General features: G+C 42.7%; 1 protein-coding gene and 1 pseudogene across 2 annotated transcripts; both read left to right on the top strand.

Annotated features, from left to right (window-relative positions):
* Positions 1-12,989: 12,989 nt before the first annotated feature.
* LOC311529446 (olfactory receptor 287-like) lies at positions 12,990-13,916 on the top strand (the record flags this gene model as incomplete). Its single annotated transcript, XM_084645419.1, has 1 exon — positions 12,990-13,916. One exon carries the CDS (start codon positions 12,990-12,992, stop codon positions 13,914-13,916), a length of 927 nt encoding a protein of 308 aa, XP_084501545.1.
* A 7,478-nt stretch (positions 13,917-21,394) lies between these two features.
* On the top strand, positions 21,395-22,684 carry LOC311529445 (olfactory receptor 5G9-like; annotated as a pseudogene). The gene is made up of 2 exons: positions 21,395-21,415; positions 21,746-22,684. The product of its transcript is annotated as an olfactory receptor 5G9-like (transcript).
* The last annotated feature ends 272 nt before the right edge of the window (positions 22,685-22,956 follow it).

Genomic DNA, 22,956 nt, shown 5'->3' with positions numbered 1-22,956 from the left:
CTACATCCAGAGACCCTTACTCTATGGCTACTCCGTGTTCCTTCCTTCCTTCCTTCCTTCCTTCCTTCCTTTCTTCCTTCCTTCCTTCCTTCCTTCCTTCCTTCCTTCCTTCCTATTTTTTTGTGAGAGTATCCAGTTTTGAGAGCTCATTCTTAATCTTTCCCTGTTTGCTGTATAGGATGTTGATCAGGTGGTTCCGCAGAAGTTTCCTACTACAGGACAGGCCCAACAAAGAAAATAACAGAATGCCACTAGCTGTCATCTTCAGCCCCCAACTAAAACCTCTCCAGCGCATCATCAAGGATCTACAACCTATCCTGAAGGATGACCCATCACTCTCACAGATCTTGGGAAACAGGCCAGACCTTGCTTACAGACAGCGCCCCAACCTGAAGCAAATACTCACCAGCAACCACACACCACACAACAGAACCACTCACCCAGGAACCTACCCTTGCAACAAAGCCCGTTGCCAACTGTGTCCACATATCTATTCAGGGGACACCATCATAGGGCCTAATCACATCGGCCACACTATCAGAGGCTCGTTCTCCTGCGCATCTACCAATGTGATATATGCCATCATGTGGCAGCAATGCCACTCTGCCATTTACATTGGCCAAACTGGACAGTCTCTACGTAAAAGAATCAATGGGCACAAATCAGACGTCAAGAATTATAACATTCAAAAAAGCAGTTGGAGAACATTTCAATCTCTTTGGTCACTCGATTACAGACCTAAAAGTGGCAATTCTTCAACAAAAAAACTTTAAAAACAGACTCCAATGAGAGACTGCTGAATTGGAATTAATTTGCAAACTGGACACCATTAACTTAGGCTTGAATAGAGACTGGGAGTGGATGTGCCATTACACAAAGTAAAACTATTTCCCCCTGTTTATTTCCCCCCTTACTGTTCCTCAGACGTTCTTGTCAACTGCTGGAAATGGCCCACCTTGATTATCACTACAAAAGGTTTTTTTTCTCTCCTGCTGGTAATAGCTCACCTTACCTGATCACTCTCATTACAGTGTGTATGGTAACGCCCACTGTTTCATGTTCTCTGTGTATATAAAATCTCCCCACTGTATTTTCCACTGCATGCGTCTGATGAAGTGAGCTGTAGCTCATGAAAGCTTATGCTCAAATAAATTTGTTAGTCTCTAGGGTGCCACAAGTACTCCTTTTCTTTGGGACATGATATTATTTCTAAAAGGTCAACATTGTAAAATCAACAGGGCTGCATTAAGGGTTCAAGCCTTCGTTACCTCAAAGTGTGTATCTCCACCTATGAACCACTAAGACAGCTGTGTTCCTCTGTGACAATGCAGATCACTAAGCCCAGGACAAAGAACCTGAGATCTGGGGAGAAAGCACTCTCTGTTGAGGGGATCTGTCTATGGATCAATTTTCTGTAGATGGTACAGGGTGAGGGGACTCTATCTTGGAAAGTGGTGACTCTGAAAATGACTTATGCGTCATTGTGGATAACTAACTGGGGAGTGTGATGCTATGGCAAAGAAAGGTTTATATGATCCTTGTAGGTCATAGGTAGGGAAATACCAAGAAGGTGACAGGAGGAGATATTACCTCTGTATACGGCATTGGTGGCCACTACTGCTGTACTAGTTGGGATTTTCAAATGCACTGAAGGTAGTTAGGAGAATGACTTCCAATGAATATCAATTAGAGTTGGCTGACTAGTTTCCTTAGAATATTTAGAAAACCCTAGAAAAAATGCATATAATACACATTGGTGAATGAGATGGCAAACAAATCCGGATTATATTTAGGGTTATTTTGAGAAATCATATTAACATATAGACAGTGTGAAAATGGAGGCCTCCTGCCCTTGAACAAAAGAAGCGATATCTAACAGCACTGGACTATAAGTTCCACTTTAAGTGGTGTCCCAGGCTCAGCTGCTGAGTGGACTGAAATACATGAACTCTCCAGTCCATGTATTTTATCTTACTGTGCAATGAATATTCAGCAACAGGAAGATTCTGTAGAGTACAGATATAAGAAAAAAAAATCCTTATAATTTCAAATATGGAAATGAATGCCCTTCATTTTTCAATATAATTGTAATAAGAAATGTCTTATGTATGTGAATAATTGATGTCTGTTGTATATTTGCTTACACCCATTCATAACATCAGAATGTAAATGAAGTTTGTATTGTACCTTTTTATCCTCCAATCTTTTGGAAAGTATTGTACTTATTTAAGATGGGATTTTTCAAAAGAGTGCAAGAAAATGAGACATCCAACTGCCTTTGCAGTGTCCTAGCAGTGAGGGTAATAAAACATTGTAACAGTTTGCCAGGGAAGTTGTGGACTCACAATAACTTGAAGTCCTTAAGGCAAAATTAGATCTCTTTGTAAAAGGCATGCTTTAATCCAGCATCTGGGAGAAATTCTGAGGTCTGTATGTATTTGTGTATGTGGGTTTGTGGAGTTAGCCTGGATGATGGTGGTGATTCCTACCGGCCTTGCAGCCTGTGAAAATGTGAGTCTATGAATCGTGTTCATCCCCCTTCTTCATGGCCTTGTGGACTCAGGTTCCCAAGCCTATGCTTGAGCGTCCATCTGGGTTTACAATTGCTAGACCCAGGTCCCACAGCCATGGTAACGTGCATATTGCACGATGCAGAACTTCTGACTCAGGTTTGTGGGTTGAGCTCTGTCCATACAGCAAAATGATAGTGCTTAGAGCCAAGTCACAGCAGGACGTGGGCTCTGACCCGTGCCCCTAGTACAGTCCTAGGACCCGGGTCCTGAGTGCTTGCTGACTTAAGTCAGACTGATTTGTGTGTGGACAGAAGAGGGTCTTGGTCTCAAACCTGTGTCAGACACCCAGGCTTACTGTTCTATGTAGACATACCAAGAGAGAACAGATTTGCCTGCATTGCCCTCAACATTCTAATAAAACTTGCATTCAGACAATTACTATAATCAAATGCCATGCTTCAGGGCTTCAGCTGGTCACATGCAAGGGTCAGGAAGAAGGTGGGATTTGTTCCCCTGCTGCTCCGTATTCTGTGGGTGGCAGTGGTGGTGGTTTTGTTTGTTTAAACCTTCCTCTGAAGCATCAGAGATTGGAAACAGCGGGAGACAGGACACTGGACGGGGTGGGTTGGTGATCTGAAGTGGTACAGAAACTTCTTTCTCAAGAGCTTGGTTGGTATGTCTTCCTCATATGATCAGGTCAAAATGATCCTCAGATGTCAGGTCAGGAAGGAATTTTCCCCTTGGGGTTTTTTCACCCCCTCAGCATGGGACATAGATTGCTTGGTACAATCATCTGGACAGATCTCAGGTGACCAGTTCCCTGTCCTTGCAGGGGCCTTGGGCATTGGTGTCACCTCGGTCTCTCCTGGTCTCTGCCTGTGGCTCACAACAGCTTAGTCTCTTAAGGACTGAAAGTCTAACCCAAGTAACTGATCTCAATATATGTGTAACTGGATGAAAATCAATGGCCTGTGATACACAGAACATCAGATTAGATAGTCTAATGGTCCCGTCTGGCTTTACACTATGACTTTCAATTCAAGGAGGTTGCTTAACCCTCTTAGACCTCATTGGTAAAACCCATTTCTCAGTCACCAGAACTGGCCAAATGTTTTCAATGTTTCACATGATATTTCATCAAAATCAAAATGTTTCATGAAAACAATGTGATTTCAAATAATTTAGCTTATTTTTACAGAAATAATTTGAAAGTAAATGAAATAAAATGTTAGTTTTGTTGCTTTTCAAACTAAATATTTTGTTACAGAATAATAAAAAACGTCCCCAAAATCATGCCAACTTTTTTGGAGCCATACATTTTTATTTTTCAGTCAGATCTGTTAAATCACACACATTTGGGATTTGGGCCTGTGCATACTGGGGAACAAATTTGGTCCTTACTGCATCATAGATGATGTAGTTGGGGTTTACCAAAGGCTCGTGAGTGAGATTCAATAGAATTTTTGCACTTCTTGGTGTCTTTGGACATCCCATCCATAATTAGAGCTTCCTGGAAAATGGAATGTCCATCACATAGGAAATTCCAATAGCTTGACATTTCTTTTCATGCTGAATCAGGATGAAAAGATGAACTACCAAATATTTTTGTGGAATCAAATGTTCAAAAAATTTTAGTCTCAGAAATGTCAAAACATTTCATGTTGATCAGAACTAGAGCAGGTCAGAACCCAGAATTTCTGTTCCATTAGAATTTCCAAAATGTCATTTTTTTCTTTTATTCTGAATGAGAACAAAAATAAAGATTTCAGAATTCCCTACAGACCAAAATTCTGATAGGTTTTTTTGTATAAAAAATCAAAGCAAAAGTTGGACAGCTCAGTTCTCCAGTTGTCCTAGGAAGACAAATGATCCTTGTTGTAGATTCAATACTCAGAAGAATTGAAAGAATGTTTTGCAAGGGACTGGTGGACAACAGCATGGTGTGCTGCCTTCCCAGAGCTAAAGGCTAGTCTACACTAATGCTTAAGTTGATCTAAGTTCAGTTATGAAAGTTACATAACTGAAGTTGACGAACTTAGGTCAACATACAGAGTGTCTACACCACGCTATGTCGACGGGAGACGCTATCCCATCAGCATAGCTTCCATTCCTCGGGGAGGTGGAGTAGAGATGTTGACAAGAGAGTGCTCTCTCATCGACTTAGCATATCTTCACCAGACCCGCTAAATCAACATTGCTGCATCGATCGCAGCAATGCCGATTTAGCCGGTAGTGTAGACATGGCTTAAGACCTGGTGGCTTGGTGGTCTGAAGTGGTACAGAAAATTCTTTCTCAAGAGCTTGGTGGTATGTCTTCTTCACATGAAATAAAATAAGGCTTCTGAAGTCAACAGGCAAGGATCCATTGGTGGTGGTTCATAATACACTAATGACATTGTGCTGTGGGATATCTCACAATAGACGACTTCTGGGAACTTGGAAGCATGCTGAAGAAGAAGAACATCCAAGCAATCTTCTCTGAGATCTTTCCTGTCCCATGAATGAAAGAAGACTGAATGAAGAACAAATTGGAGGATTGGGCCAAAAGAAATCTGATGAGGTTCAACAAGGACAAGTGCAGGGTCCTGCACTTAGGACAGAAGAACCCAATGCACAGCTACAGACTAGGGACCGAATGGCTAGGCAGCAGTTCTGCGGAAAAGGACCTAGGGGTGACAGTGGACGAGAAGCTGGATATGAGTCAGCAGTGTGCCCTTGTTGCCAAGAAGGCCAATGGCATTTTGGGATGTATAAGTAGGGGCATAGCGAGCAGATTGAGGGACGTGATCGTCCCCCTCCATTCAACATTGGTGAGGCCTCATCTGGAGTACTGTGTTCAGTTTTGGGCCCCACAGTACAAGAAGGATGTGGATAAATTGGAAAGAGTCCAGCGAAGGGCAACAAAAATGATTAGGGGTCTGGAACACATGAGTTATGAGGAGAGGCTGAGGGAACTGGGATTGTTTAGTCTGCAGAAGAGAAGAATGAGGGGGGAGTTGATAGCTACTTTCAACTACCTGAGAGGTGGTTTCAGAGAGGATGGTTCTAGACTATTCTCAGTGGTGGAAGAGGACAGGACAAGGAGTAATGGTCTCAAGTTGCAGTGGGGGAGGTTTAGGTTGGATATTAGGAAAAACTTTTTCACTAGGAGGGTGGTGAAACACTGGAATGCATTACCTAGGGAGGTGGTAGAATCTCCTTCCTTAGAAGTTTTTAAGGTCAGGCTTGACAAAGCCCTGGCTGGGATGATTTAATTGGGGATTGGTCCTGCTTTGAGCAGGGGGTTGGACTAGATGACCTCCTGAGGTTCCTTCCAACCCTGATATTCTATGATTCTAAGAAGAGTGTGGAGGTGAAGGCTGGCTAGGTAAGTGGTGTAGGGTACAGGGTCTTGGTTTTGTGGAACATCAGTCCACTTTCTATGGAGGGGGGATATATAGTTTGGATGGAGTCCACCTCAGTACAAGTGGGACCAGTCTTCTTGGGGACAGGCTGGCTAGAGTAGTCAGGAGGGGATTAAACTATTAGCAAAAGGGGAGGTTAAAAAGAGGGAAGATATGAGCACTCAGAACAAAATGGAAATATATAGAACAAAATTAATCAAGGAATCAAAGGACATGAAGAGAAGGAATTACTGAACTGCCTATACATGAATGCTAGGAGTCTGGGTGACAAACAAGGGGATTTGGAATTGTTCGTTTATTAGAATAAATTTGATCTGTTTGGTATTACTGAAACTTGGAGGGATGATTAATGCAACTGGAATGTTAAAATCTATTATTATAACCTATTTAGGAAAGATCAAATAGGGAATGGCACTATAGGTCATCAATAACATTACTTGTTTCTGAGTTACTGATAACTTGGAAGAAAATGATCTTAAATGCTTATGGATCAATGTCCTAACAGCCAAAGCACAAGATGGTTTCTGCTACAGACCACCAAATCAAAACTGGGAACAAGATGATCACCTCTTTATGCACCTATCTATAATGTGCAGAAAAAAACCTGTGATCATGGGGCACGTCAATGTGAGTGACATATGCTGGAGGTTATTTGCTGTCAGTCCTAAAACATCCTTGTAATTTCTAAACATCATAGATGACAATTTTCTAACTCAATAAATGTTGCATTCTGCATGGGGTAGTTCTACATTAGACCTTATCCTGACAGATAAAGAGGAACTGATCACAGACTTAAAAATTAATGGTAGAATAGGTACTAGAGGTTATGATCTGATTACATTTATAATGTGAAACCAGAATAAAGTCCATATCAGTAATATATATTACTCTTGAGGGAATTCTGTACCACTGCACACACAAAGAATTCATTTGTCCTGCAGAATTTTTGTCAGCGGAAACTACATTCTGCCCCAGAAGTGCTGCAGTTCCACCTTGTCAAAATTGACATTTTCCTGTGGACAATTTTTGATTTCAGCTATTCCACATTTTCTGATATTAAGATGTACTGTGGAAAAAAAGATTAGCTTGCTTCTCCTAGCTCAATTATTTATCTATCAGCAATGATCTGTCCCTTACCACACCACCTGTGGTTTCTTTGTCCTTCCTTTTATGGTTTGTGTTCTGGCAGATTGTGAAATCAATGGTGAAGGGAAATCAAACCAATGTGAAGGAATTTATTCTGCTTGGCTTCCCTAGCTCTTGGTATTTACTGATCTCTCTCTCCCTGCTATTCTTGTTCACATACCTCTTGATGGCCATGGGAAACATTTGTAAACAATCCCTGCATAATGGGCTACTCCTGCTCTATTGAAGGCATAAATGTAGATAGACACCTGAGGTCACTACATGGAGGGTATTTTGGTGCCTCAAGATATACAGAGACACATTGGTGCCCAACTCCCATTGAAATCAATGGGAGTTAGGCACCTAAATACCTTTGAGGAGCTGGGCCTCTGTCATAAATATAAAGGGAAGGGTAAACCCCTTTGAAATCCCTCCTGGCCAGGGGAAAGCTCCTCTCACCTGTAAAGGGTTAAGAAGCTAAAGGTAACCTCGCTGGCACCTGACCAAAATGACCAATGAGGAGACAAGATACTTTCAAAAGCTGGGAGGAGGGAGAGAAACAAAGGGTTTGTGTGTCTGTCTGTAGTCGTCTTGGCCGGGGACAGAACAGGAATGGAGTCTTAGAACTTTTAGTAAGTAATCTAGCTAGGTATGTGTTAGATTATGATTTCTTTAAATGGCTGAGAAAAGAATTGTGCTGAATAGAATAACTATTTCTGTCTGTGTATCTTTTTTGTAACTTAAGGTTTTGCCTAGAGGGGTTCTCTATGTTTTTGAATCTAATTACCCTGTAAGATATCTACCATCCTGATTTTACAGGGGGAATTTCTTTATTTCTATTTACTTCTATTTTTTATTAAAAGTCTTCTTGTAAAACACTGAATGCTTTTTCATTGTTCTCAGATCCAAGGGTTTGGGTTTGTGGTCACCTATGCAAATTGGTGAGGCTTTTTATCCAACATTTCCCAGGAAAGGGGGGGTGCAAGTGTTGGGAGGATTGTTCATTGTTCTTAAGATCCAAGGGTCTGGGTCTGTAGTCACCTAGGCAAATTGGTGAGGCTCTTTACCAAACCTTGTCCAGGAAGTGGGGTGCAAGGTTTTGGGAAGTATTTTGGGGGGAAGGACGCGTCCAAACAGCTCTTCCCCAGTAACCAGTATTAGTTTGGTGGTGGTAGCGGCCATTCCAAGGATAACGGGGGTAATATTTGTTACCTTGGGGAAGTTTTGACCTAAGCTGGTAAAGATAAGCTTAGGAGGTTTTTCATGCAGGTCCCCACATCTGTACCCTAGAGTTCAGAGTGGGGGAGGAACCTTGACAGCCTCAATGGAATTTTCAAAAGTACCTAAGCAGGATAGCCATGTAACATCCAAAGGGAGTTAGGCACCTCATCTGTTCAGGTGCTTTGGAAAGTCCTCCTAGGCTCCTGCTGCACCTTTATGTGCATAAACACCTGGCCTACAAGATCAAAGTGTGAGGTGGGCACCTCACTGTCTGGCTGCTGTTTCTCCTGCAGAGGTTGCCTGGTACATGAGGAGGGAATGACAGATACTTTGTGCTTTATTTTACTTTCCTGTATTTCAAGACAACAAACCACTTTCTAACTCAATTGAGTGAAGGGAAACAAAAAAGGAAATGTGTTTTTGAGAATGAAATGCAGTGTCTACTAGATTTCAGTTCAGGGCAAGAGAATGAGACATGGGCACCTATAGTTCCTGATATCCCAAGTCAAACTGGGTCAGATCCCCAGTGGATATAAGTTAGAATTGGCTCAGCTGAAATCAATAGAGGTTTGCTGATTCACACAAGGCGAGGATCTGGTCCACGCAGTTTGGCCAGGGTTGTGATTCCCCTCTGCACCTCTAAAATTCAGGCACATGCTATGTTCACATGGGGCAGGATCCTGCTCCTATACCAGTGCAAATCTGGAGTAACTCTCCTGAAGTCAGTGGAGTTATAGCTGTGTAAGCCCAGTGTCAGTGAGTGGACGATCAGGAGAAGAGACTCTGGTTTTTGGCCCATTGCAGTCAATGGGCCTGATTCTTCCTCTCATTCACCCCCATGTAAATCTGGAGTAACTCCACTACACTCAGTTTGGCTGATTCCCCTCTCACCCATTCCAGCGTGAATCTCCCCTGTCTGTGCCTCGGTTTCCCCATCTGTAAAATGGGGATCGTGACCCTGACCTCCTTGGTAAAGTTCTTTGAGAGCTACTGATTTAAAGCCCACTATAAGAGCTAAGTGTTGTTGCTATTGGTTGGCTGCCTAAAGAATCTGTCCCACTGCGCTCTGTTATTCAGCCAACTCGTCTCAGGACTGGATCCACGAATAATGATTGAGGTTTGACATGCGGCAAGAGCATGTAGAAGTTGCTCAGAATTTAGTGCAGAGGAAATCTATGAAGGTAGGTAAGTGTGAGTTTACAAAACCCATGTGGGAATTACAGCCAGCTTCTCTGAGGATTGGCTCTTGAATTATTTGGTTCATGGCCCCTCAAGCAATTCCCTCTGTAGTTCTGAGAAAGTCTGTGAATTTCTCTGAAGATTATGTCCCAAGGTGGCCGCCTGAGCTGATGAAATAAGTCATCCTGGATTGAACACTCTTACATTGCCTGAATGGAGCACCTAAGAAGACAGTAGTATATAAGAGATAAATAGACTTCAGTGCCATAGGGGAGAGAGAGGAAGACAATAACATATAAAATACATAGTTCATTTTCAATTATAAGTATATACTAAGATATGCTGATAATCTATTAAGGATATTTGATGGTTGACTTCATTAGAGCAGGTTGTGTGCTTGAATCTTTTGAAAATGTTCAAAAAATGTGTCAGAGAAGCAGAATGATTGTCTGTGTTTAAAAAATAACTGTTGGTTTTTTCTCTCTATGCTTAAGAGAGCACCTTTTTTCTACATTTGATGTGATGGCAATTATGTTTCATTCAGGATGCATCCACAGAACTGCCACCCACACAGTGAGTATTCTGAAAGTTCTTTGAGTATCTACTCAGAATGCTTATAAGTTACACCGGTTTAAATGAAATCAGATGTGGTGGTGTTATTATTATTCTTAGCATTCAAATTAATACTAGTTTAGAGGAAGTTGCACAAATCCCTCAGAAATTCAATGGATTTGGGTTCATAATTCCCTCAAGCATCATAGAGCACGCAATCCTATGCTTCTGCATTGCGCTCACTCTCCAGTATAAAAACATTTCACTTTCGGTTTCTGGTCAGTTTGACCTTCTTGCTGTCTTACAAAATAGTTGTAGTTTTGCAAACTATGCAGAGATCCTTTGTTTTGTTTTGGCAGGTCTAATCTTCCCCCAAACTTAGTCTGAGTCATACGGTGACTTTAGAGGGAAAAGACAAAGATTCTAGCGATTGTATCACCAACAGAATTGTTTACTACATTCCTGTCAGTGACTCCTGTGAGAACATCTTGAAGAGAGTGCAGTTTGCAGAGATGCTAATTAAACTGAAGAAAATGGGATCACACTTCATATTAGGATTCCCTTTCTAAGTCCTTTAGAAACAGGCTTGGAATTATCAGATTTTTGTCGGTAAATGACAATAAACGTTGACTTCACTGCACACCCAGAAAATGACATAAATATATTTCCATCAATAATCCAAATTAACAGGTCAGGAAGGAAAATGCTGCTTAAGGGTATTTGCTCTGCTTATTTTGACAAGTGATGACAGAGTTTTAACAGTTATAAACGTTTAACATGTTGAATCTCAGCATCTACTGTCATTAAATAATTGTCTGACTCTGCTCCATTGTCTGGCCCACATAATGAACTGCAACTTTGAACATTTAATTGATAAAAATGGAAATAAACACTTAAAAGCATAATACTGTGCAAATATGGAAATCTAAATCCATAAAAATAGAAAAGCAATGCTTAAAAATAAGCATTGATATTAGCAATGGGGAAAATGAATTCTTCCATGCCTATTGACAAAGTTTAATTGATTTTAAGCATGCTAAAGACATAAGCAGTATATGTTCCCAGGGTTATAAGCACATCAGTAGAAAGTTTCAGAAATGGTTATATATCGGGTTTATAAACACATTTGGAGTGGTTGGCCTCAATACAAATTGGGTAAGCATTTATTAAAGCTTCAATTATTAATCCTTTACAAACTATGTATGAATGGAACCTTAATATAGAGAATACCCAGAATTAGAAGTGAATGGAGTCTGGAAATCGGGGGTACCATCATGGTTACCAATGGTTCAAAGGAGGTATAAGTCAAATATGCACTCCATCAACAACAGAGGATTGTCCTTTAGATGTCTCAAGGCAGACATTCTGTTCATGCCCTCTGGGGCACCTGGCATTGGCCACTGTTGGAAGAGAGGATACTGGGCTAGATGGACCTTTGATATTCTAGAATAGCAGAGTTGGAAGGGACCTCAGAAGGTCATCTAGTCTAACCCCCTGCTCAAAGCAGGACCAATCCCCAATTTTTGCCCCAGATCCCTAAATGGCCTCCTCAGGGATTGAACTCACAACCCTGGGTTTAGCAGGCCAATGCTCAAACCACTGAGCTATCCCTCCACATGACACAGTATGGCTGTTCTTATGTTCTGATGTTCTGGCTCTGGAGGGAGTGTGAGCTAATAGCTTAGAACAGTGGTTCTCAAACTTTTTTTTTCCGATGGACCACTTGAAAATTGCTTAGGGTCTCAGAGACCACTTTATGATCTTTCCAAACATTTGTACCATTAGCTAACTATTGTAAAGTGGTTTGGATAAAAGCGCGATATAAAAAAAACCTTAATGTATTTTTTGTTTTACAAATAAAAGCACACAATTCATATTTTAATATCTGTAGTCTATCTTTTTAATGCAATGGATGTGCCTCTACCCGACCACAGCAGCCCCCAAGCTGGGACTGGGAAGGAGGGTCATCTCTCTCTGGCATCCGCAGCCCTGGAGCTGGGGAAAGTCACCTCTCTGGCCGCTGCAGCCCTGCATGTCCCAAATTCACCAGACCCACTCTTCTCACCCTGCTGCCCCTACCACCTACCCCCTATTCCCTCCAAGACCACAACCTCACCTTACATGTGCGTCTTAAGGGTCCAGGCACCTAATTAGTGAAGCCACACCTTCATGGCTCCACTAATTAGGTGGGTGGCCCTTCATTCTCTTGTGTGAGGCTGCCCAGATGCTCACCTTAGAGGGAAATATCCGTGGACCACCTGAATGGAGCTTGCAGACCACTAGTGGTCCGCAGACCACAGTTTGAGAACCTCTGGCTTAGAAAAAGGAATCAGGATGCTTCGGTTCTGTTTTCCAGCTCTGGGAGTGGGATGGGGTCTAAGGGTTCTAGGGCTAGAAGTCAGGATTCCTGTGTTCCATTCCCAGCTCTAGGAGGGAAGTGGGGCCTCGTGGTTAGAGCAGAGGGCTGAGAGCAAGAAATCCAGGATTCTACATCTGGCTTTGGGAGGTCAGTTAGGCCAGGTTTCTTGGCTCTGTGGGAGGACCAGAATCTAAGGCTGGGATTTTCAAAGGAACCTAGGGAAGTTAGGTGCCAATCTGCCATTGAAACTCTAGTTCTCAGATGACAACATACTCACATCTCCTACTGAGAACTGAATGTGCACTACTTCACATAAATTGTGTTCAGTATCCTGCAGGATACTGCTCTTTAATGGGAGATGAGGGCTCTTGTCAAGATAGGATATCTTTTTCCTAAGAGGTAAGCCCTGGTTCAACCATTAGCTACTGGGCTTTGGTGAAAGGAATTATCCAACCTGTGTGATACAGGAGGTCAGATTGTATAATCCCTTTGGGCTTTAAAAAAATAATATATATTATCTATGTACATGACTGCTCAGTTTGTTAACAATGAGCTGCAATTAACCAAGTCACCTGGGTATTTCTTTGTCTTCCCTTTATAGTTTCCTGTGTCTTAACAGTTTTAAGAGGGCACCCAATGGCGAAGGGAAATCAGACCAATGTGAGGGAATTTATTCTGCTGGGGTTCCCTGGCTCTCGGTATTTGCAGATTGCTCTCTTCCTGCTTTTCTTGTTCATGTACCTCCTGACGCTGATGGGAAATATCACCATCATCTCCTTAGTGGGGATCCACCGCCACCTGCACACCCCGATGTATTTCTTCCTCTGTAATCTCTCCTTTCTGGACATCTGGTTCACCACAGGCTACATTCCCAAAACTCTTGCTCTCCTAGTGTCCCAAAGCAAAACCATCTCCTTCCCCAGTTGCCTCCTGCAGATGTACTTTGTCTTCTCCCTTGGCTGCACCGAATATCTACTTCTGTCTGTCATGGCCTATGATCGCTATCTGGCCATATGCCACCCATTGCGCTATAGCTGTATCATGAACAGCACTTTGTCCATTCAGCTGGTTCTTGGATCATGGGCAAGTAGCCTCCTGACTACTTCTGTGCTGGCGTTTCTGATCACCAGGTTGTCCTTCTGTGACTCTTCCGTCATCAACCATTTCTTCTGTGATGTAGATTCTTGGATAGAGCTGTCCTGCACCGACACGCATCTCGCTGAGATGGTGTATATTACTGTCTGCTTTATTGTCATCCTTGGATCCTGTGCCGTCATCCTGGTCTCTTACATTTACATCATCTCCACTGTCCTGAGAATCCCATCTGACCAAGGCTGGCAAAAGGCCTTTTCCACTTGCTCTGCCCATCTCACCGTCGTGGTTTTATGGTACGGCTGCTCCATCTTTCTTTATGTCAAGCCTTCCAAACAAAACTCACTGGAAATGAACAAAGTTGTCACCCTCTTGAACACTATCATGACACCATTGCTTAATCCTTTCATTTACACGCTAAGGAACAAAGACATTAAAGAAATCTTGAGAAAGGCATTCAGTAGGATATAGGGTGAAAAGACAGCAAGTGTAAAAAATCGGGATGGGGGTGGGGGCTAATAGGAGCCTATATAAAAAAAAAGACTCAAAAAATTGGGACTGTCCCTATAAAATTGGGACATCTGGGCACCCGAGTAGGACATGATACTATTGCCCAATGGCCTGGATATAACTGATTTAGGCAGGCAGTGACAGGAAATCAAATGGGGAAAATGGAGACTTTTTGACATTTGTTTTCATTCCAAATCACAGCAGAAACCAGTATTTTCCAAATGTCATGTGAAATGGAAATTGCAAAACAAACCCATTTCAAACCGTTTGTTGGGGGGGGGGGAGGAATCAAAATTCCACTTCAAAATGTTTGTTTTGCAATGTACGTTATTCCATTTATTTTAACATTGTCATGACATGTCAGTAGTCTGCACTCTATGGCATGCCTTATTATGTCAAGTTTTCACAATATAATAATAAAAGTCAAAATTTTCTTTTCTCATTTATTTTTTCTCTTCCCTTTTTCCTTTTCACAAACCAACCAGTTTTGGAGGGCAGCTGCTACTTAGCAGAGATTGGAGCAGTTTGCTTCCTCGACAATTTTGAGAAGGAACTAGGATAAAAGTGTGAAAATGGCAAACTGTCTCATCAGAACAGAAACAAGAGCCCTTTTGATCTAGAAAGAAGATATTTCAATCTCTTCTGAGTGGTGACTGTCAGTTTTTTTTAGTATAATAGAAGAATACAATGGAATAATAGACTATTTCAATGTACATTGTGAAATATTGTGAAAAATAACAGAAATAATATAAACATGAAAAAGAAATTTTGAAAGAAAAATATCTACTCTAAAGCTTAGATTTCAAAAGGAGCCTAAGAGATCAGCTACCCAAATCCCATCAGAAGTGGCTGGCTAACTATCTTGGGATCCTTTTGAAACTGCAGCGTAAATTCTTCCCTCTGACCTATTCCCTAGTACGCTGATCATGAGCATCTATGGTTTGGTGTGTAGGGCACTGAACCGTGAGCCAGGAGAGTTTGGGTCACTCTGTGACCTTAGTTACACTGATCTAATCCCAGAGAAACACCACTGCATTTAACAGCTGGATTCCATAGTGAACAAAATAAGAAGTTTTTCAGTCTTCTGGTTCTTTTCACAGCACTTCCAGGTACTGTAGTGGGTTTGGATTCTATGCCTCCCCTTCCCCATCTGGCACTTAACCTATTTAAGAATCCCATGTGAGCAGTGCTAGGCATTCTTATATAAAAAAACTAGAGATCATAGAATCATAGAATATCAGGGTTGGAAGGGACCTCAGGAGGTCATCTAGTCCAACCCCCTGCTCAAAAGCAGGACCAATCCCCAATTAAATCATCCCAGCCAGGGCTTTGTCAAGCCTGACCTTAAAAACTTCTAAGGAAGGAGATTCCACCACCTCCCTAGGCAACGCATTCCAGTGTTTCACCACCCTCCTAGTGAAAAAGTTTTTCCTAATATCCAACCTAAACCTCCCACACTGCAACTTGAGACCATTACTCCTTGTCCTGTCCTCTTCCACCACTGAGAATAGTCTAGAAACATCCTCTCTGGAACCACCTCTCAGGTAGTTGAAAGTAGCTATCAAATCCCCCCTCATTCTTCTCTTCTGTAGACTAAACAATCCCAGTTCCCTCAGCCTCTCCTCGTAACTTATGTGTTCCAGTCCCCTAATCATTTTTGTTGCCCTTTGCTGGACTCTCTCCAATTTCTCCACATCCTTCTTGTAGTGTGGGGCCCAAAACTGGACACAGTACTCCAGATGAGGCCTCACCAATGTCGAATAGAGGGGAACGATCATGTCCCTCGATCTGCTGGCAATGCCCCTACGTATACATTCCAAAATGCCATTGCTTCTTGGCAACAAGGGCACACTGTTGACCCATATCCAGCTTCTCGTCCACTGTCACCCCTAGGTCCTTCTCTGCAGAACTGCTGCCTAGCCATTCGGTCCCTAGTCTGTAGCGGTGCATTGGATTCTTCTGTCCTAAGTGCAGGACTCTGCACTTGTCCTTGTTGAACCTCATCAGATTTCTTTTGGCCCAATCCTCCAATTTGTCTAGGTCCCTCTGTATCCTATCCCTACCCTCCAGCGTATCTACCACTCCTCCCAGTTTAGTGTCATCCGCAGACTTGCTGAGGGTGCAATCCACATCATCCTCCAGATCATTAATGAAGATATTGAACAAAACTGGCCCCAGGACCGACCCTTGGGGCACTCCATTTGATAGCGGCTGCCAACTAGACATGGAGCCATTGATCACTACCCATTGAGCCCGACAATCTAGGCAACTTTCTACCCACCTTGTAGTGCGTCCATCCAGCCCATACTTCTTTAACTTGCTGACAAGAATACTGTTGCAGACCGTGTCAAAAGCTTTGCTAAAGTCAAGGAACAACACGTCCACTGCTTTCCCTTCATCCACAGAACCAGTTATCTCATCATAGAAGGCAATTAGATTAGTCAGGCATGACTTGCCCTTGGTGAATCCATGCTGACTGTTCCTGATCACTTTCCTCTCCTCTAAGTGCTTCAGAATTGATTCCTTGAGGACATGCTCCATGATTTTTCCGGGGACTGAGGTGAGGCTGACCGGCCTGTAGTTCCCAGGATCCTCCTTCTTCCCTTTTTTAAAGATGGGCACTACATTAGCCTTTTTCCAATCTTCCGGGACTTCCCCCAATCACCATGAGTTTTCAAAGATAATGGCGAATGGCTCTGCAATCACATCCGCCAATTCCTTTAGCACTCTCGGATGCAACGCATCCGGCCCCATGGACTTGTGCACGTACAGCTTTTCTAAATAGTCCCGAACCACTTCTTTCTTCACAGAGGGCTGGCCACCTCCTCTCCATGCTGTGCTGCCCAGTGCAGTAGTCTGTAAGCTGACCTTGTTCGTGAAGACAGAGGCAAAAAAAGCACTGAGTACGTTAGCTTTCTCCACATTCTCTGTCACTAGGTTGCCTCCCTCATTTAGTTAAGGGGCCCACACTTTCCTTGGCTTTCTTCTTAATGCCAACATACCTGAAGAAACCCTTCTTGTTACTCTTAACATCCCTTGCTAGCTGCAACTCCAGGTGTGATTTAGCCTTCCTGATTCCATTCCTACATGCCCGAGCAAGATTTTTATACTCATCCCTGGTCATTTGTCCAATCTTGTAAGCCTCTTTTTTGTGTTTAAGATCAGCAAGGATTTCACTGTTAAGCCAAGCTGGTCGCCTGCCATATTTACTATTCTTTCTACACATCGGGATGTTTTGTCCCTGTAACCTCAATAAGGGTTCTTTAAAATACAGCCAGCTCTCCTGGACTCCTTTCCCCTCATGTTATTCTCCCAGGGGATCTTGCCCATCAGTTCCCTGGGGGAGTCAAAGTCTGCTTTTCTGAAGTCCAGGGTCCGTATTATGCTGCTTTCCTTTCTTCCTTGTGTCAGGATCCTGAACTCGACCCTCTCATGGTCTCTGCCTCCCAGGTTCCCATCCACTTTTGCTTCCCCTACTAATTCTTCCCGGTTTGTGAGCAGCAGGTCAAGAAGAGCTCTGCCCCTAGTTGGTTCCTCCAGCACTTGCACCAGGAAATTGTCCCCTACAGTTTCCAAAAACTTCCTGGATTGTCTGTGCACCACTGTATTGCTCTCCCAGTAGATATCAGGATGATTGAAGTTGCCCATGAGAACCAAGGCGTGCGATCTAGTAGTTTCTGCGAGTTGCCGGAAGAAAGACTCGTCCACCTCATCTCCCTGGTCCGGTGGTCTATAGCAGACTTCCACCACGACATCACCCTTGTTGCTCACGCTTCTAAACTTAATCCAGAGACTCTCAGGTTTTTCTGCAGTTTCATACTTGAGCTCTGAGCAGTCATACTGCTCCCTTACATACAGTGCAACTCCCCCACCTTTTCTGGCCTCCCTGTCCTTCCTGAACAGTTTATACCCATCCATGACAGTACTCCAGTCATGTGAGTTATCCCACCAAGCCTCTGTTATTCCAATCACATCATAATTCCCTGACTTCGCCAGGACCTCCAGTTCTCCCTGCTTGTTTCCCAGGCTTTGTGCATTTGTGCATTTCCCAGGCACTTGAGATAACCCGCTGATCGCCCCCTGTTCCCAGTATGAGGCAGGAGCCCTCCCCTCTCACACGCTCCTGCTCGTGCTTCCTCCCAGTATCCTGCTTCCCCACTTACCTCAGGGCTTTGGTCTCCTTACCCCGTTGAACCTAGTTTAAAGCCCTCCTCACTAGGTTAGCCAGCCTGCTCGCGAAGATGCTCTTCCCTCTCTTCATTAAGTGGAGCCCGTCTCTGCCTAGCACTCCTCCTTCTTGGAACACCATCCCATGGTCGAAGAATCCAAAGCATTCTTTCCGACACCACCTGCGTAGCCATTCATTGACTTCCACGATTCGACGATCCCTACCCTGGCCTTTTCCTTCCATTTCTGTGTACATCTTTCCACTCTTTTCTAGTAGTATCCTTTCTCCTTTCTTTCATGATTTCTTGGGCTAGGATGCAGCTCAATCATTGCTTGTTAACATGATCAGATGATCTTTATTCTGATTGACTCCTCACATAGTTTGATATAATATTCTTCATTATCAAGTGCTTCCTCCACAGATAGCAGAATTTTCCCTTTGTCACATCATGGGATTTACATTTTGTCCATGCCTTGGTTGCTAGTCAATACTCTGACATCCAAGCAGGACAGCTGTTGCTGATACATACTTTTTTATTCTCCTCTTGATTATTCCAGCAATCTTGTCTACTACTGGCATCACCCGCATATTAATGGCTCAGATCAAATTCTTAAGACTTGAGCTTTGTCCGTAGAGTAGTTCTTACACATCTGCAATATTCTTTCCTTGCTTTGTCTCTCAATTTCTTATGTTGTAGCTCCGACAGTTCCCTGATTCTAAGATATTTGTAGGGGTCATGCTGAGATAGCATGGACAGTTCCTTCATTAATGTGTATGTCATCAGATTGTACCAGTCTAGCCATCTTTACAGACGCTGACACACAGTTAGCCAAGCCAATCAGTAGCTCTATATCTTCACCAAACTTTTCCACATATTATCCTTCTTTGTAGCCCCTTTTTGTGACTGTTCATGGAGTTTCAGATTGCCCATGTCTAACAAATGGTTAACTGGTCATTGCTCTTTGCTGATCGCCACAATTTATCATATCTAAACAAGATCTGTGCCAGTGGCACCATGGGTACCACAAACAGTGCTGGTGCTAAGGCATATCCTTGAAAGATTTCTTTTAATTTAGACCTCATCAATGAGTCCCCTCCAGTGAGAGTCAAGTGCTCCAGTTAAACATAGATTGCTGCAGAAAGGAAATGATCTTTGGATGAGCCTTGGGCATTTTCAGGGTCTCAGTGATCCATGATTGTGAGATGCTTTTGTATGCCTTGAAGGTAGTCTATCCACACAATCACTAACTTTTTCTTTGTTTGCAACTCAGGTGATCCTCCTATTCGGCCTGGGCTGGTTTTTGTCCCTTTCATATTTACTGTATTGTTTCTTTGCTCAGGAACCAGCATTCCATTGCTAACTGGCACTTTCCAGATTTTTTTTTGCCAGAGATGTTGTTAGAAGTTTCCATATAGTGGGTAAACATATGGTCAGTCTATAATTCTTAGGATCACTATGTCTTTCTTTCTTTCTTTTCTGTATGGGGAGAGTTGTCCCTGTCATCATCCACCCTGGAAATCCGTTCTTCAAACATTTATGAAATTGTTAAAATAAACAATCATGGAGTGTTTCTAAGACGTTTCATCCAGAATCCAAACATACCAGCTGGTCTGAGTGTTTTTTCCAATTTTTCATTCCTCTTAGTACCTTCTTTCTTTCTTTCTTTCTTTCTTTCTTTCTTTCTTTCTTTCTTTCTTTCTTTCTATTCCTCTGGGGTGTGATTTGTAATTTTTTCCTCTCATTTTTAATCCGGTTCACTGTCTGATTATGTTGCACAGTCTTAGACCAGATTTCTTTCCAGCAGTGCTGAAACTATTCCACTTCATTTATTGGCTCTCTATTTTTGCCTATTCTGTTTTTAACATCCATCAGATCAAAGAATCTCCTTGGGTCTCTGGTGAAGAGACTGTTCTCTTGGTACTAATAACTTTGTGTTCAATATCTTTCAAGGCTATGACTCAGATGGATCAGCTCTCATTTACATTGTTCCTTCACGACTCTCTCATCCAGCTGCTATCTCCAAGGCTGTTTGCTTCTCTTACCTCTTCAGATGGTTTTTCTCATGCATCCCGTAGGCTGATATAAAAGCTTACTCTTCTGCTTTAACCTTCATTGCCATGAAAGATGGTTCACATCCTCAGATGGCTTGATCTTACGCTGATGAGCTGCTACTGTTACTGTAGCATAAATTATATAATTCTACCGGCTATTGGTGGTTTTACTCCAGTTTCCTTGAGTCCTTCATTAAGTTCTTGTGTTATCATCCAGTTTTTCCTGGTGTACAAATTTCTTACTTGGCAACACTGGTCAATCCTCAATGTCTGTTACACTTTGCATGATCTCAAATCAACAAATTATTCATATTTCCTGTACTTTCTTCAGGTGCTGTTTCATTCATATTTTTCCTCAATTTTTCTTCCATTGCTGGTTTCTCTTTATCCTGTATCATTGCTTCTACCAAAATGTTTGCATGTAGTTCTACATGACTAACCTCCCTTTTCAGGTTTTCAATCTCCATTTGCATAAATTCTCCTATTTGGAATAAAGCTCTCAGTTGTGCAGTGAGTCTATGCTCCTTCATTTCTTTCTCTGTGTTGTCATTTCTCTCCTTCCAGTGTTGGAGCATTTGTTTGCTTCAGCCTCTCTTCTGGTTTTGCAAAAGACAACCTCAGATCACTTTTTGGTTTATAAGATGAGTCCTTTTCACTCTAATGATCTCTGGTTGTTTATTTGAACAGTTGAATGATACATGGGCTTGCCTACCTTCAGACAACTCACCCTGCTAGGGGAGGAGGCTGTCCCAGATAAGCTTGTCTGACCACCCCACCCCCCGCCCCTTTATGGCATTCATAATATTTATCAATTACCTGTATTCTCCATATTAGTTTGGATTGACAGACTATACCCTGCTGGGTGCTAAACCAGAATTTCTAGGCCTTGGAGGTTTCTTCCACTTCCTCTGCCTCCTCCTCGTCTTCTTTGTCTTTGTCTTCTTCTAGAATCCTAGAGATGTTAATAGGAATCCATCCAATAAAATTCTACGATATTACATTCTGTATTTTTGTAAAGTATTTATAGAATGGCCAGATCCCATGCTGGTGTAAATCATCCATAGCTCCATAGGCGTCAAGGGATCAAATCTCCAGCTGGTGTAAATCAGATGTAGCTCTGTTGAAGTTAGTGGGACAGATTAAAGAGATATTGGGCCAGAGAGAGACAGCAAGAGCATGAATGACTGTATATTCTGGTGGTTAGAGCACTCACCCTCCGATGCAGACGGCTGAGTATCCGGTGCCTCTGCTCCAAAGCCTCTTTTATTATTTAACCACAGTGGAACAGCTTCAACAGGAGAGACTGGGACAGACTGACATAGGGGTCCCTCAATGTCATAGCTGAGCAGGGTTTTTGTGAGTACCAGTGGGGCTTGATTCTGGGATTTAGGCACCTAAAATGGTAGGTAGGTGCCAAAGTCGTTCTGTGCAACTAGCCCATTTTGTCTTTTTACAGCACACATTTTATAGGATGTAGTCAGCCTCGGTTTACATTAATCCTTTTGGTCAGATGATTTCGACAGGCCATTTCAATTTATTTCTGTGTTAATTTCATTATTTTTCCCCCCAGTCTGACAGGTCAGATTTCCTGACTCGGAATCAAACCAAAGTGACTACATTTATTCTCCTGGGACTTTCCAGTGACCCACAGATGCAGATTTTCCTATTCCTGGTGTTTATAGTTATTTACCTAATCACGCTTGTGGCAAACGTGGTGATCATACTGATAAGGGCTGATCCTCACCTTCACACCCTTCCTGTCTCATTTTTCCTTTGTCGATATCTGCTTTTCCTCAGCCATTGTCCCTAAGATGATGGTCAATTTCCTAGCAGAGCACAAAATCATTTCTGCTGATGGCTGCCTTGTCCAGATATTCTTCATTTTCCTGCCTACTGGTGCTGACATTTTTATTCTCTCAGCAATAGTGTATGACTGCTACACTGCCATCTGTGACCCATTGTGTTATATGGAGACCATTAGCAAAGGGATCTGTGTTCTGCTGGTGAGTGGGGCATGGGCAATAGGCTTCATAAATTCCCTGCTTAACAGAGGTTTAGCCCTCAGGTTGCACTTCTGTGGCCCCAATCAAATCAGCCATTTCAGCTGTGAAGCTCCCTCCCCTATTGCATCTATCCTGCACTGTGACCCTCACCAATCAAGTGGTGCTTCTCACTTCTGTTGTGATATTTGTATCAAGCTCCTTCCTCCTCATCCTGATCTCCTACATTCACATCATCGCCACCATCCTGAGGATACGCTCTGCGGAGGGCAGCTGTAAAGCCTTCTCCACCTGCAGCTCCCCTCCTGATTGTGGTTGGTTTATGGTACCCGACAGGTTCTGTACAGTACACAAAACCCAGCTCAGTCTCTTCCATGGTTGTGGATGAAATGTTCTCTATCCAGTACAACATCTTGACCCCGATGCGAAATACCATCATCTACAGCCTGAAAATACAGATGAAAACAGCTGGGGGGAAATTACTGGGGAAATTCAAGTTTCTCAAGTAGTGTTGATCTTATTTAAAAAAAAATCAAAGAGCATAAAACTGTGGGTAACTTGCATTTTGGAGATTCTCAGCTCAGGTATCTGACAGTTTGGGTCAAAGGCTCAGCTCATGTAAATTGGTGTGGCTCTGTCAAGGTTCCTTCCCCACTCTGAACTCTAGGGTACAGATGTGAGGACCTGCATGAAAACCTCCTAAGCTTACTTTTACCAGCTTAGGTTAAAACTTCCCCAAGGTACAAACTATTTTACCCTTTGCCCTTGGACTTCCACTGCC

The sequence above is a fragment of the Lepidochelys olivacea genome (genome assembly GCF_965140295.1).
Source record: "Lepidochelys olivacea isolate rLepOli2 genome assembly, chromosome: 13".
In the NCBI taxonomy this organism is placed as follows: domain Eukaryota; kingdom Metazoa; phylum Chordata; order Testudines; family Cheloniidae; genus Lepidochelys; species Lepidochelys olivacea.
The sequence above is the reverse complement of the archived record's forward strand: the minus strand, read 5'-3'. Positions and strand labels throughout refer to the sequence as shown.